The sequence below is a fragment of the Cebus imitator genome, unplaced genomic scaffold, assembly GCF_001604975.1.
Source record: "Cebus imitator isolate Cc_AM_T3 unplaced genomic scaffold, Cebus_imitator-1.0 Scaffold118, whole genome shotgun sequence".
Classification (NCBI taxonomy): Eukaryota; Metazoa; Chordata; class Mammalia; order Primates; family Cebidae; genus Cebus; species Cebus imitator.
Genome location: NW_016107433.1, coordinates 2296549 through 2309236, shown reverse-complemented (window position 1 = coordinate 2309236; position 12688 = coordinate 2296549). Strand labels below are relative to the sequence as shown.

The 12688-nt window shown below is 41.0% G+C and overlaps 1 protein-coding gene across 1 annotated transcript in view; it reads right to left on the bottom strand.

Annotated features, from left to right (window-relative positions):
- TANGO6 (transport and golgi organization 6 homolog) overlaps positions 1 to 12688 on the bottom strand; it is a 258258-nt gene that overhangs the window by 171735 nt on the left and 73835 nt on the right. Inside the window, exon 12 of the mRNA XM_037742252.1 lies at positions 7336 to 7470. Within this exon, the coding sequence (XP_037598180.1) occupies positions 7336 to 7470 (135 nt within the window). The remainder of the gene's footprint in view (positions 1 to 7335; positions 7471 to 12688) is intronic.

Here is a 12688-nt window from a genome sequence, read left to right as displayed (position 1 = left end):
AAAAAAAAAAAAAAAATCTAGACACCTTGCACCTTGCACAAAAATTAACTGGAAGTGGATCATAAACCTAACTGTAAAATACAAAACTATAAAGCTCCTACAAGTTAACATAGTAGAAAATTGAGATGACCTCTTAAAAGCAATGACCTTTGGCTGGGCATGGTGGCTCAAGCCTATAATCCCAGCACTTTGGGAGGCTGAGGTGGGTGGATCACGAGGTCAAGAGATGGAGACCATCCTGGTCAACATGGTGAAACCTCATCTCTACTAAAAATACAAAATTAGCAGGGCATGGTGACGTGCGCCTGTAGTTCCAGCTACTCGGGAGGCTGCGGCAGGAGAATTGCTTGAACCCAGGAGGTAGAGGTTGCAGTGAGCCGAGATCGGCCATTGCACTCCAGCCTGGGTAACAAGAAGTGAAACTACATCTCAAAAAAAAAAAGCAATGACCTTTTAAATATAACATCAAAGGCACAATCTATGAAACACTTAATAAACTGGACCTTATTAAAGTTAAAAATGTTTGCTCTGCAAAGGAAACTGTCAAGAGAATGAGAAGACAAACTACAGAATGAGATAAAATAATTGTAAAAGACACATCTAAAAAAGAACTAAGATCCAAAATATACAAAGAACTTTTGAAGCTCAAGAATAAGAAAATGAGCAACCTGATTTTAAATGGGCAAAAGGCATAAACAGGTCTACCAAAGAAGAACACTCTATCAAAGAAGATATATAGATGACAAATAAGCATAGGAAGACATATTCAACGTCATAAGTCATTAGGGAATTGCAAATTTTTTCTTTCTTTTTTCTGAGACAGAGTCTTGCTCTATTTCCTAGGCTACAGTACAGTAGCACAGTCTTGTTTACTGCAACCTCCACCTCCCAGGTTCAAGTGATTCTCCTGCCTCAGCCTCCTGAGTAGCTGGGACTACAGGTGTGGCCACCATGCCTGGCTAATTTTTGTATTTTTAGTAGAGACAGGGTTTTGCCATGTTTCCCAGGCTGGCCTCAAACTCTTGACCTCATGTGACCTGCCTGCCTTGGTCTCCCAAAGTGCTGGGATTATAGGCATGAGGTAACGTGCCCAGTGGGAACTGTAAATTAAAACTATAATGAGATGTCACTATATACTTATTAGAATAGCCAAAATCCAAAACATTGACAACACCAAATGCCGGTGAAGATGTGGAACAATGGAAACTCTAATTTGTTGCTGGTGGGAATGCAAAATAATACAGCCACTTTGGCAGAGAATGTGGCAGTATCTTACAAAACTAAATACACTCTTACCATGTGATCCAGGGGCGGTGAAGATGTGGAACAATGGAAACTCTAATTTGTTGCTGGTGGGAATGCAAAATAATACAGCCACTTTGGCAGAGAATGTGGCAGTATCTTACAAAACTAAATACACTCTTACCATGTGATCCAGGGATTGAACTCTTTGCATTCTAGATCTTCGGAAGCACTTGTATCAAATGCTTGAAAGAACTGAAAACTTATGCCCACACAAAAACCTGCTCATGGTTGTTTACAGCAGCTCTAGTCATAATTGCCAAAACCTGAAGCAACCAAGATGTCCTTCATTAGGTGAATGGATAAATAAACTATGGTGTATCCATACAATGGACTATTACTCAACACTAAAAATAAATGAGCTATCAAGCCATGAAAAGACATGGAGGAACCTTAAATGTATATTAGCAAGTAAAAGAAGTCAATCTGAAGGGCTATATGCTGTATTATTCCAACTACATGTGGTGAAACCATGTTTTTACTAAAAATACAAAAACTAGCCATGGGTAGTGGCACATGCCTGTAATCCTAGCTACTCAGGAGGCAGAGGCAGGAGAATGGCTTGAACCCAGGAGGCAGAGGCCGTGGTGAGCCAAGATCGGGTAACTGCATTCCAGCCTGGGCAACAGAGCAAGACTCCATATCAAAAACAAAAACAAAAAAATTGAGGATGGATTGCTAGGGCTTGGATTTAAGATAGTGGTTGTGGAAGAGACCCTGCCCTCTACAAAGAAGCTTATCAGAACCGGGATGGAAGCAAGAGTAGAGCATGTGTATATTAAAAAAAAAAAAAAAAAAAAAAAAAAAAAACATAAGATTTTAATATATTCCTGACAGTCCCTATCTAGTAAAAGGTTTATTGTGAAAATCAAATGAAGTAAGAATTTTGTCAACTATAAACCTCTACGCAAATAAAAGAAAACCAAATGGTAATCACAGTATACAAAGTTCTTTCATAGTTTTTATGTGCAAGGTGGTTGGGCAACAATTTATTATCCATGTATTATGTAAAGAACACTAGAGAGGTCTCAGTAATAAACCAATTTAGCATAAGAGCAATGTGCTTAATTCCTCCCCTAGTCTCACTGTCTAGTCTCAAGGCCCAGAATGCATGTAGGAAAGAGGTAGAGCAAAATCTAGTGTAAAGCCTACGATCATAAAAAATAATACATTATCATAAAAACCTTATTTTAAATATAATGATTGAATCTTTGCCTAAAATTCATGAAATCAGCTAGGTAGTTGCCTGCCGGTTATCCTGGAAGATTCTGGATCTTTGGAAGCATTTGGATCAAATGCTTGCAGTGATTTAAAACAAATGAAAGCCTTCTTCACAGGCCACTGGTCTCAATATATATCACTTTATAGAAATTATATAAAGCAGCCTGGCATGGTGGCTCATGGCTGTAAATCCCAGCACTTTGGGAGGTTGAGGCGGGAGAATCACTTGAGGCCAGGAGTTCAAGACCAGCCTGGTCAACATAGTGAAACCCTATCTTTACCAAAAATATAAAAATTAGCCGGGTGTGGTGGCGTGTGCCTGTAGTCCTAGCTACTCGGGAGACTGAGGCAGGAGAATCGCTTACCTGGGAGCCAAGATTATGCCACTGCACTGTAGCCTGGGCAACAAAGCAAGACTCCATCTTGAAAAAAAATTTTTTTTTTTTTTGCTTTTTTTTCACTCTTGTTGCCTAGGCTGGGGTGCAAAGGCACGATCTCGGTTCACTGCAACCTCTGCCTCCCGTGTTCAAGCAATTTTCCTGCCTCAGCCTCCCGAGTAGCTGGGATTACAGGTATGTGCCACCACACCTGGATAATTTTGTATTTTTGGTAGAGACAGGGTTTCTCCATGTTGGTCAGGCTGGTCTCGAACTCCTGACCTCAGGTGATCTGCCTGCCTCAGCCTCCCAAAGTGTTGGGATTACCGGCGTGAACCACCGTGCCTGGCAAAAGCTCTGAAAATCTTTAACAATGTGTATAAATGAACACAATGAAGACAATTCCAGAAATAGATAATCTCAAAAACAGAAAGAATTAGAGGGAACTAGTCACCTTAGTTAACTGGAAGGTCACTTTCTAAGTTGTAAAACTGGAGGCACTGTGGTTTGCAAGTAAGGGCTTTTTTTGTTTGTTTTTGAGGCAGAGTCTGCCTCTGTTGCCCAGGCTGGAGTGTCGTGGCGCCATCTCGGCTCACTGCAACCTCTGCCTCCTGGGTTCAATCAATCCTCCTGCCTCAGCCTCCTGAGTAGCTGGGATTACAAGCACACACCACCATGCCCAGCTAATTTTTGTATTTTTAGTAGAAACAGGGTTTCACCATGTTGGCCACGATGGTCTCAATCTCTTGACCTCGTGATTTGCCTGCCTTTGCCTCCCAAAGTGCTGGGATTACAGGTGTGAGCCAGCATGCCCGGTCAGGTAACGACATTTGTAGCCAGTTTTATTACCTATATATAAGCAGTTGAAGGATGCCTCTCCACTCTAGGGAAATGCTAAGAAAAGACTGGGTTATCTAGAGGACAATAAAGCAAAAGCCTGTGAAAACAAGAAGTATGGCTCTCCTTTGCCCCTTATAACACATGACTAATATTCACAACACTCCCATGGGTGTGCCCAGATCTGGAGGTTGCTCACTATGGGTGAGGGCAGTGTTTTTAAACTTTTTGAAGCCCATGTCCTTTTGACAAACAAAACAAAACAAAACAAAACAAAACAAAACAAAACAAAACAAAATTCATGCCTCCTTAGACATTCATCTTTCCTTTCTTCCTTCCATCTATCCATCCATTCACACACTGTTAATTAAGTACCTACTGTGGCAGGTTTATTAAATATGGCAGAAAGTAAGACATCTCTAAATGATGCTGCTTGAAAGCAACAGTAATTAAGGATTATTGGCTCTTTGGAGCTCTACATAACAGCTGGAAATAATTGGAGTTTTCCCAAGCAGCGTACCCAAATCAGGCTCAGTGAAGAAGAGGAAGGACAGCATTCTAGCACAGGAACTGAGTCAACCAATTTGCCTCACCAGCATGCAACAGATTTCAGCAGCTCTTCCCTCTCTCCCTTTCCTCCATTCTGCCGTAGACCTCTAGCTTGCTTACCACTACTTCCACCCCCCAGCCTCTAAGCGTTTGCAATGATTCTAATATGTAAGTCAACAGCACCTAAAACACAGTCTATGCTCATGGTAACCTTTTTGCCAAAGAGTCTAAGCAATGGCCTTTGATCAAAAACATGACCAAAGCAGTATAGAGTAAGACCAAGATAAAGACCCCTTCCCCTTTAGAGAAGAAATGCGCCTTTTCTCTCCCAATAACGAACCCCCACCCCAACAGAATCTAGATTTGAAGATTTGGAGCCCAGCTTTTAACCAGAGGTTGAGGTGTCTCCCTGGAACAACATGATTTTGGTTTTTCCTAAAGAAGGTCTAGAATGGTCTGCTCAGCTTCGTGCTTTAGAGACCAACCCACAATGTAACATCATGCAGAAATTGCTTCTTGAAGGGACAGAGAAGAGTAACCAATATGTAATACTTCTGGTGGTGGCTAACTCTGAAATTTAAAAAATTGAGCCTGGAATTACAGTGATCTTGTCACCAGTCTTAAATATACACATTTTCCAAATTAACTACTCTTCCCAGACACAATGTTCTAATAATCACTTTGATTATATAAATAAGAGAGAAAAGAAAGGAAAAGAGAAAGAAATTAAGTAGGTAGGTTGGTTCAGATGATGTTAGATTCTTTTTTCATTAGCCAAAACAACAAATCCTAATAAGGATTGGAAAAAAACAGTATAATGTTAGCCTGACAAAGATTGACTGAAAACATAATTTAGAACCATGATATTTTTTTCTAATACAAAGAAAGAAAATCCAGCATTATTCTAGAAGCCACTTACAAATCCATGATTCAAACAGAAAAACAGTAGTAGATCTAGGGCAAAGGTATAAGGGGCGACATGCTATGTTCACTTGACTAACTGCAAAGTCAGAGGAATGCCGGATGTAGTCAGTGAGTCAGGATGGCTCACGGAAAGGCAGGGGCCTGCAACGCATAATCTTTACATCGGTCAGGTGAGTCTCTCTTACAACACAACTAACATGCACAGCTGGCCCTCCAACAATGGGCTTCTAGAAAGGGAAATGGAGATTTCTGTGATATATCTTTCATTTGGGATGTGGTTTGAAATGATAAGTACAGAGAAGCGAGAAAAAAAACACAACTGCACTCTTACCTTATGGAAAAACACTATTCAAATTAATAGTCAACAAGAAAAACTAAAATCAATTTGGCTAACTAAATCCAGTAAGAATACAACTTAAGAAAAATAATTCCAGCCGGGTGCAGTTGCTCACGCCTGTAATCCTAGCACTTTGGGAGGCTGAGGCAGGCGGATCACCTGAAGTCAGGGGTTCAAGACCAGCCTGGCCAACATGGCAAAACCCTGTCTCTGCTGAAAATACAAAAATTAGCTGGGTGGGGTGGTGCATGCCTGTAATCCCAGCTACTTGGGAAGCTGAGGCTGCAGTGAGTTAAGATCATGCCACCTCATTCTAGCCTGGGCAACAGAGTAAGAATCCAGCTCAAAAAAAGAAAAGAGAAGAAAAATGATTCAATTGATCAACCTTTCCTTGATAGTTCTAACAGCAAGGGTATACTATGGCTCTAGAAAATGAACCAAATGCTTTTTTTTTTTTTAAACAACTTGGAAAATATATAATTATTAGTGCTAAGTAAATCTACCAAGAAATGGGCTTCACACTAATAACAGGCCCAGATAAAACTCCTTTTCCTTTTAGACAGGCTAGTGAAAGTCATATTCTAATACATCAAGAATAAGAATCAGACTTGAATCCTCAAACTCAAAAATCTATTCCCAGAGGGCATCCTACTCATTGCTAAGGGTTATGAGCAGGCTGGCTTCAGGGTAGATTTCATAAGACTCATACTAAGCCTATTCTGCTTTCCTGCAGACTCCTAACCTAACTAGGTATGCAATTAGCCAGTCACACACACAAGCATGGTCTAGCCCTTGCCTATCTTTTGTCCTTACTGGTATGCTCTTCCCCTTGGTCTCTATAATTCACCGACACCAGTCTTCTATCAGTGTCTCACATATACCAAGCTCTTTGCTGCTTCTAAGCATGATGTTTCCCTTAATTGGAAGAGTTTCCTTCATCTGCACTCTACACACACCCACACTCCTATTCATCCTTCAAATCTTATCTTATGCTTACACTTCCTCAGTGGAAATCTTCCCAGCCTAGGTTAGATATTACGTGCTCTTGGTACCTGCCACTTCTCTTTTGAGGCCCTTCAATCAATCCTAAGTTTATTTCTGAACAGTCATTTAGTGTGTGACTTCCTTACTGGACTGAAATTTCATGGGGGTCTGCCTTGTCTCCTGCTGTATTCCCAGCACCCTAGCTCAGTATGTGTGGCACACAAGTATGCAATATGTACTGTTTAAAAAAATAAATTTAAAAATTATAAATTAGGTATGTAACATTTTTGGGGGAAAAAATTAGGTATGTAAAAGACATACACACTTAAAAGTGGCTGGAAGCAAAGCTTTAACACACTACCTGATATGGGTTGAAGAATAAATCCTGTGCTAAAATGAAGCATTCAAAATAGATGGATCCTATGCAGCCAGCAAGCTACTAAGGATTTTCCCCAACAATAGTAACAGAAACAAGGGCTGAGCTTTGGAGACTGAGGGCCAGAAAATCTAGTATCCACCTCAGATGCAAAACACCAGGCTACATGTTTCCAAATTAAGATTGTAACAGGTAGAAAGGACCCTACCCTTCTGATAGTGAAGCCTATTCAGGTGACAGAGTGGAAACAGTGCAACTTTTTTGTCCTCTACTTTGGAGAGAATTCTCATTAACAGACTAACTTCTTTATCCTGGTTCTCCTATGTACAATATCCATTCTTATTTCTCATAAGGGTATGGAAAGGAAGCAACTGGTATTTTGCTTATCCCTTCCCTCCATTTGAGCTTGGCTAATGTCTACAACTCACCTGAACAGCTCCTCCCAGAATGACAGCCACCAGCCCCATGGACATGCTCAGTGTCTGTGATTCTACGGTGCTTTCTGCCTGATGGGCCAAGCTTGCACAGGCTCTCTGCAATGTTGCTGCTACAAAGTCCACCACCTACCAAAAAAAGGAAATTGACAATCAGTGAGGAATAAAAAAAAAAATCAAAATTCTTCTTACATCTTATGTCGACATCCTCATCTTCTTCATCTACATTATGATAGCAAAAACCATCCATAACAACTGCTACTTACCATGCAGGTGTGATGTTCAGTGTTTTTGCTTTTTTTTTTTTTAACCATTTACTGGTTTATTATAAAGGTTATTACAAAGGACACAGATGAACAGACAGATGGATAGGACAAGCCAGTGGGGGTGGAGCGTCCATGCATTCTCTGGGCTAGCCCCGCTTCCGGCATCTCCACATGTTCAGCAAGCAGGAAGCTCCCAAGGGTTTCACATGTACGTCACTTAGTTCTCATATCAACTGTATGAGGTCAGTACTATTATCCTCATTATAAAATGCAGAATCTGAGACTTTAAAATGTTGTGTAAGGCCATATGCTTAATAAATGAGAAAGCCTATTTATACTTTTCCAAATGTTTTAATATGCTACTCCAACTTCCTTTACTTTTCATGAATTTTGTCTGAAAATTCAAAAGCAAAATGACTTGTAAATTAACTCAAAATGGATCACAGACTTCAATGCAAAATGCAAAATTATAAACTCCTAGAAGATAACATGGAAAATCTAGATGACCTTGAGGGTGGTGATGACTTTTCAGATACAACACCAAAGGCACAATCTATGAAAGAACGAAATGATAAGCTGGACTTTACTGAAGTTAAAAATTCCTGCTCTGCAAAAGAGGCTGTCAAGAGAACACAGAGAAGCCACAGACTGGGAGAAAATATTCACCCAAAACAGTCTGACAAGGGACTGTTTTCCAAAATTTACAGAGAACTCTTAAAGCTCAACAATAAGAAAATCTGGATTGGGCACGGTGGCTCATGCCTGTTAACCCAGCACTTTGGGAGGCTGAGGTAGGTAGATCACTTGAGATTAGGAGTTTAGAGCAGCCTGGCCAACATGGTGAAACCCTGTCTCTACCAAAAAAATACAAAAAATTATCTGGGCATGGTGGCGCATGCCTGTAGTCTCAGCTATTTAGGAGGCTAAGGTGGGAGAATCGCTTGAACCGTTAGGCGGAGGTTGCAGTGAGCTGAGACAGTGCCACTGCACTCTAGCCTAACCCTGTCTCAAAAAAAGAAAAAAAAAAAAAAAAAAGGAAAAAATTAGCTGGGAATAATGGCAAATGCCTGTAGTCCCAGCTACTCAGGAGACTGAGGTAGGAGGACTGCTTGAGCCAAGGAGATCAAGGCTGCTGTAAGCCATGATGGTGTCACTGCACTCCAGCCTGTGTGACACAGAGAGAGATCCTATCTAGAAAAGAAAATGAAACAGCCCAATTAAAAATGAGCAAAAGTCCCGAACAGACATCTCACCAAAGAAAACATACAGATGGCAAAAAAGCATATGAAAAGATGCTCCACATCCTGTCATTAGAGAACTGGAAATTAAAGCATTAGTGATATACATTTACACACGTAAATGGCCAAAATCCAGAGCACTGATTTCACCAGGAATGCTGGTGAGAATATAGAGCAACAGGAGCTCTCATTCATTCATTGCTGCTGGGAATGCAAAATGGTACAGCCACTTTGGCAGATAGTTTGGCAGTTTCTTATAAAACTAAACATACTCTCACCATACAATCTAGTCATTGCTTGCCTTGATATTTATCCAAATGAGTTGAAAACTTACATGCACACAAAAACCTGTACATGGTGTTTTATAGCAGCTCTAGTCATAATTGTTAAAACTTGGAAGTAACCAAGATGTCCTTCAGTAGGTGAATGCATCAATACATTGTGGTACATCCAAACAATGGAAAAATAGCACCAAAAAATGGGCAATCGAGCCATGAAAAGATATGGAGGAACCTTAAATGCATATTAAGAGAAAGAAGCCAAGCTGAAAAGGCTACATGCTGTTTGATTTCAATTATATGACATTTTGGGAAAGGCAAAACTATGGAGACAGTAAAAGGATCAAGGGTTGCCAGGGGTTAGGAGAGAGGGAGGACAGAACAGGTAGAGCAAGAGGATTTTTAGGGTGGGGAAACTATTCTGTATGATACTGTCATTGTGGATACATGGCATTACAAATTTGTCCAAATCCATAGGCTGTACAACACCAACAGTGAGCCCTAGTGTAAACTATGGACTCTGGGTAGTGATGTGTCCATGTAGATTGATCAGCTGTAAGAAATGCATCACTCGGGTGGGAGACGTTAACAATGGGGGAGGCCATGTTGTGTGAGTGCAGGAAGTATAAGGGAAATCTCTGTCCCTACTGTTCAATTTTGTTATGAATCTAAAACTGCTCTAAAAAATAAACTTTCTTTATAAAAAATGACCTGTTACTTTTTGACTATGACAGAGGGTCATAGATCTGCTTCTCAAAAGGAGGTTTCCTCCTCAGGGATTCCCACCCCTCTTCGTCTGCCACATTTTGACAGTCTAATTCTAGTAAGCAAAGAATGGAGGGGTGGTGTTCAGTTTCATCTAGAAGCCAATGTCCTCAAACAATCTGTGCAAACGATCAACAGTAGTGGTCCCCAACCTTTTTGGCACCAGGGACTGGTTTCATGGAAAGCGATTTTTCCACATACTAGGGTTGGCAGGGGCAGGAAGGGGAGAGGGGTGGGAAATGGTTTCAGGATGAAACTGTACCACCTCAGATCATTAGGAGTTAGATTCTCATAAGGACTGTGCAACCTAGATCCCTTGCGTGCACAGTTCACAACAGGGTTTGTGCTCCTATAGAGAATCTAATCCTGCTGATCTGACAGGAGGCGGCACTCAGGTGGTAATGCTCACTTGTGCCATGCTCACCTCCAGCTATGCAGCTTGGTTTCCAACTGGCCATGGAACAGTACCAGTCTGTGGCCTGGGGGCTGGAGACCCCTGATCTAGTCTTTTTTTAAGTCTTAAATATTTTAAAGGATTAAGATTGTTCCTAGACAAGATTTTCATAGCATTTGGCTAACAACTAATCTTTAAGTAGAATTAATTTAGTCAGCATCATTTTCAATGCATTTGGATTAATCACCTTAAGTAGAAACACCTTTGAATAAATGACAGTACACAATACACATGCATGCACACACACATGCATACTTAGGATTAATGACTCAAAAGACAGAAATCATTTTAGAAATGGAAAGGCTGAGAAGGTCGTAATAAGCCTTCAAATAACATGCAAGCTTGCATGTTTAATTATCTGGACAAATCACATGCTGTGCTAGAATCTTTATTGTAGGCTTAAAGTCAGGAGAATGGCTTGTTAACACTTGTCTTCTGAAGCAAGGCAGGAAACTAGAAAGGTTATTAAAAGTTCCACTTACTAGAATGAACATGCTGGTTATGACAGTTTTCACCACCTCCTCCAGCCCTAAGACTTTATTCATACTAGAGGATAAGGACACTGGCCATTTCTAGAGAAACTAGGTAGAAACTGTTTCTACCATCTTGGGCCACCTATTTTGCCTCCAGGGAGTTTTCTAAAATGCTCCTTGGCTGGGAACAGTGGCTAATGCCTGTAATCCTAATACTTTGGGAGGCCAGGCAGGAGATTACTTTAGGCCAGGAGTTCAAGACCAGCCTGGCAACAAATTAAAAAATTAGCCAGGCACAGTGGCATGCACCTGTAGTCCTGGCTACCCAGGAAGCTGAGTTGGGAGAATCACTTGAGCCAAGGAGTTCGAGGTTGCAGTGAGCTGTGATTGCACCACTGCACACCAGCCTGGGTGACAGAGTGAGATCCTGTCTCTAACAATAACAAAATATAAATACAGCATTCCTTGTTTATATTTAGCTTTCATTTCAGCACAAGTATTCTTGAATTACTCAACTAGGACTACTTAGCCTTCCAACAATTTTTCTAAGTTCCTCTTCATTATCTTTTTTTTTTTTTTGGAGACAGAGTCTCGCTCTGTCACCCAGCCTGTAGTGCAGTGGTGCGATCTCAGCTTACTGCAACCTCTGCCTCTAGGGTTCAAGTGATTCTCCTGTCTCAGCCTCCCAAGTAGCCTGGATTACAGGTGCCTGCCACCATGCCCAGCTAATTTTGTATTTTTGGTAGAGACGGGGTTTCACTCTGTTGGCCAGGCTGGTCTCAAACTCCTGACCTCATGCGTTGGCCTCCTAAAGTGCTGGGATTACAAGCGTGAACCACCATGACCAGCCTACACTATCTCTCTCTCTCTCTCTCTCTGTGTGTGTGTGTGTGTGTGTGTGTGTGTATACAGATATCAAAACAAGCAGTATGATCCTATTACTAAAATAGAAAATTTCTATGTTTGTATGTATGTTAAAAACAAAAACAAAACAGGGAACCGTTAACTGTAAAGGGATAGCCTATTACTGTCATCTATGGAGTACGCTTTCCCCCAAAGATTCTTTGTGTTAATACCAAAACCCCTTCCCATTTGAACAGCAGCTTCTCCCCCTACTAAACATCTCCTATGATTTTGGTGGGGCTGCCAGCCACAAGAATAGGTGTGTGACTGAAGCCTGTTCTAAAATTTATATATGTTGTGGAGAGTGAGGACAGATCTTTACTTTTTACTTAAAACTTCTTATAAGCCTACATAATTTTAAAAGCCAAATATTCCTAAAAGCTTGTAGTTAAAAACAGCGGTGCCCTACATCATTTCTTCTGGTCAGATTCAGGCTCTAAAGAAGCAACCACTTGTAATTATTTAGCTGTTTAGCTTACTAATAACATTAAGCATTTACTATTTACCAAGCACGATTCTGAACACGTTACAGGTATTAACACATTTAATCCTCATAGTAGTCCTATGGGGGTGTCTAAATCTGCTGCCAAGACTCTGACACTTGAGTGGAAGGGGTGGAGGCCTCATTGTTGAGGATGCAGACTTCAACTAACACCTCCTTATTTATTTATTTATTTTGAGACAGAGTGTCGCTCTGCCCACAGGCTGGAACGCCATGGTACAATCTCGTCTCACTGCAACCTTGGCCTTCTGGGTTCAAGAAATTCTCCTGCCTCAGCCTCCCGAGTAGCTGGGACTACAGATGTGTGCCACCATTCCCAGCTAATTTATATATATATATATATTTTTTTTTTTTTGAGACGGAGTTTCACTCTTGTTACCCAGGCTGGAGTGCAATGGCACGATCTCGGCTCACCGCAACCTCCGCCTCCTGGGTTCAGGCAATTCTCCTGGCTCAACCTCCTGAGTA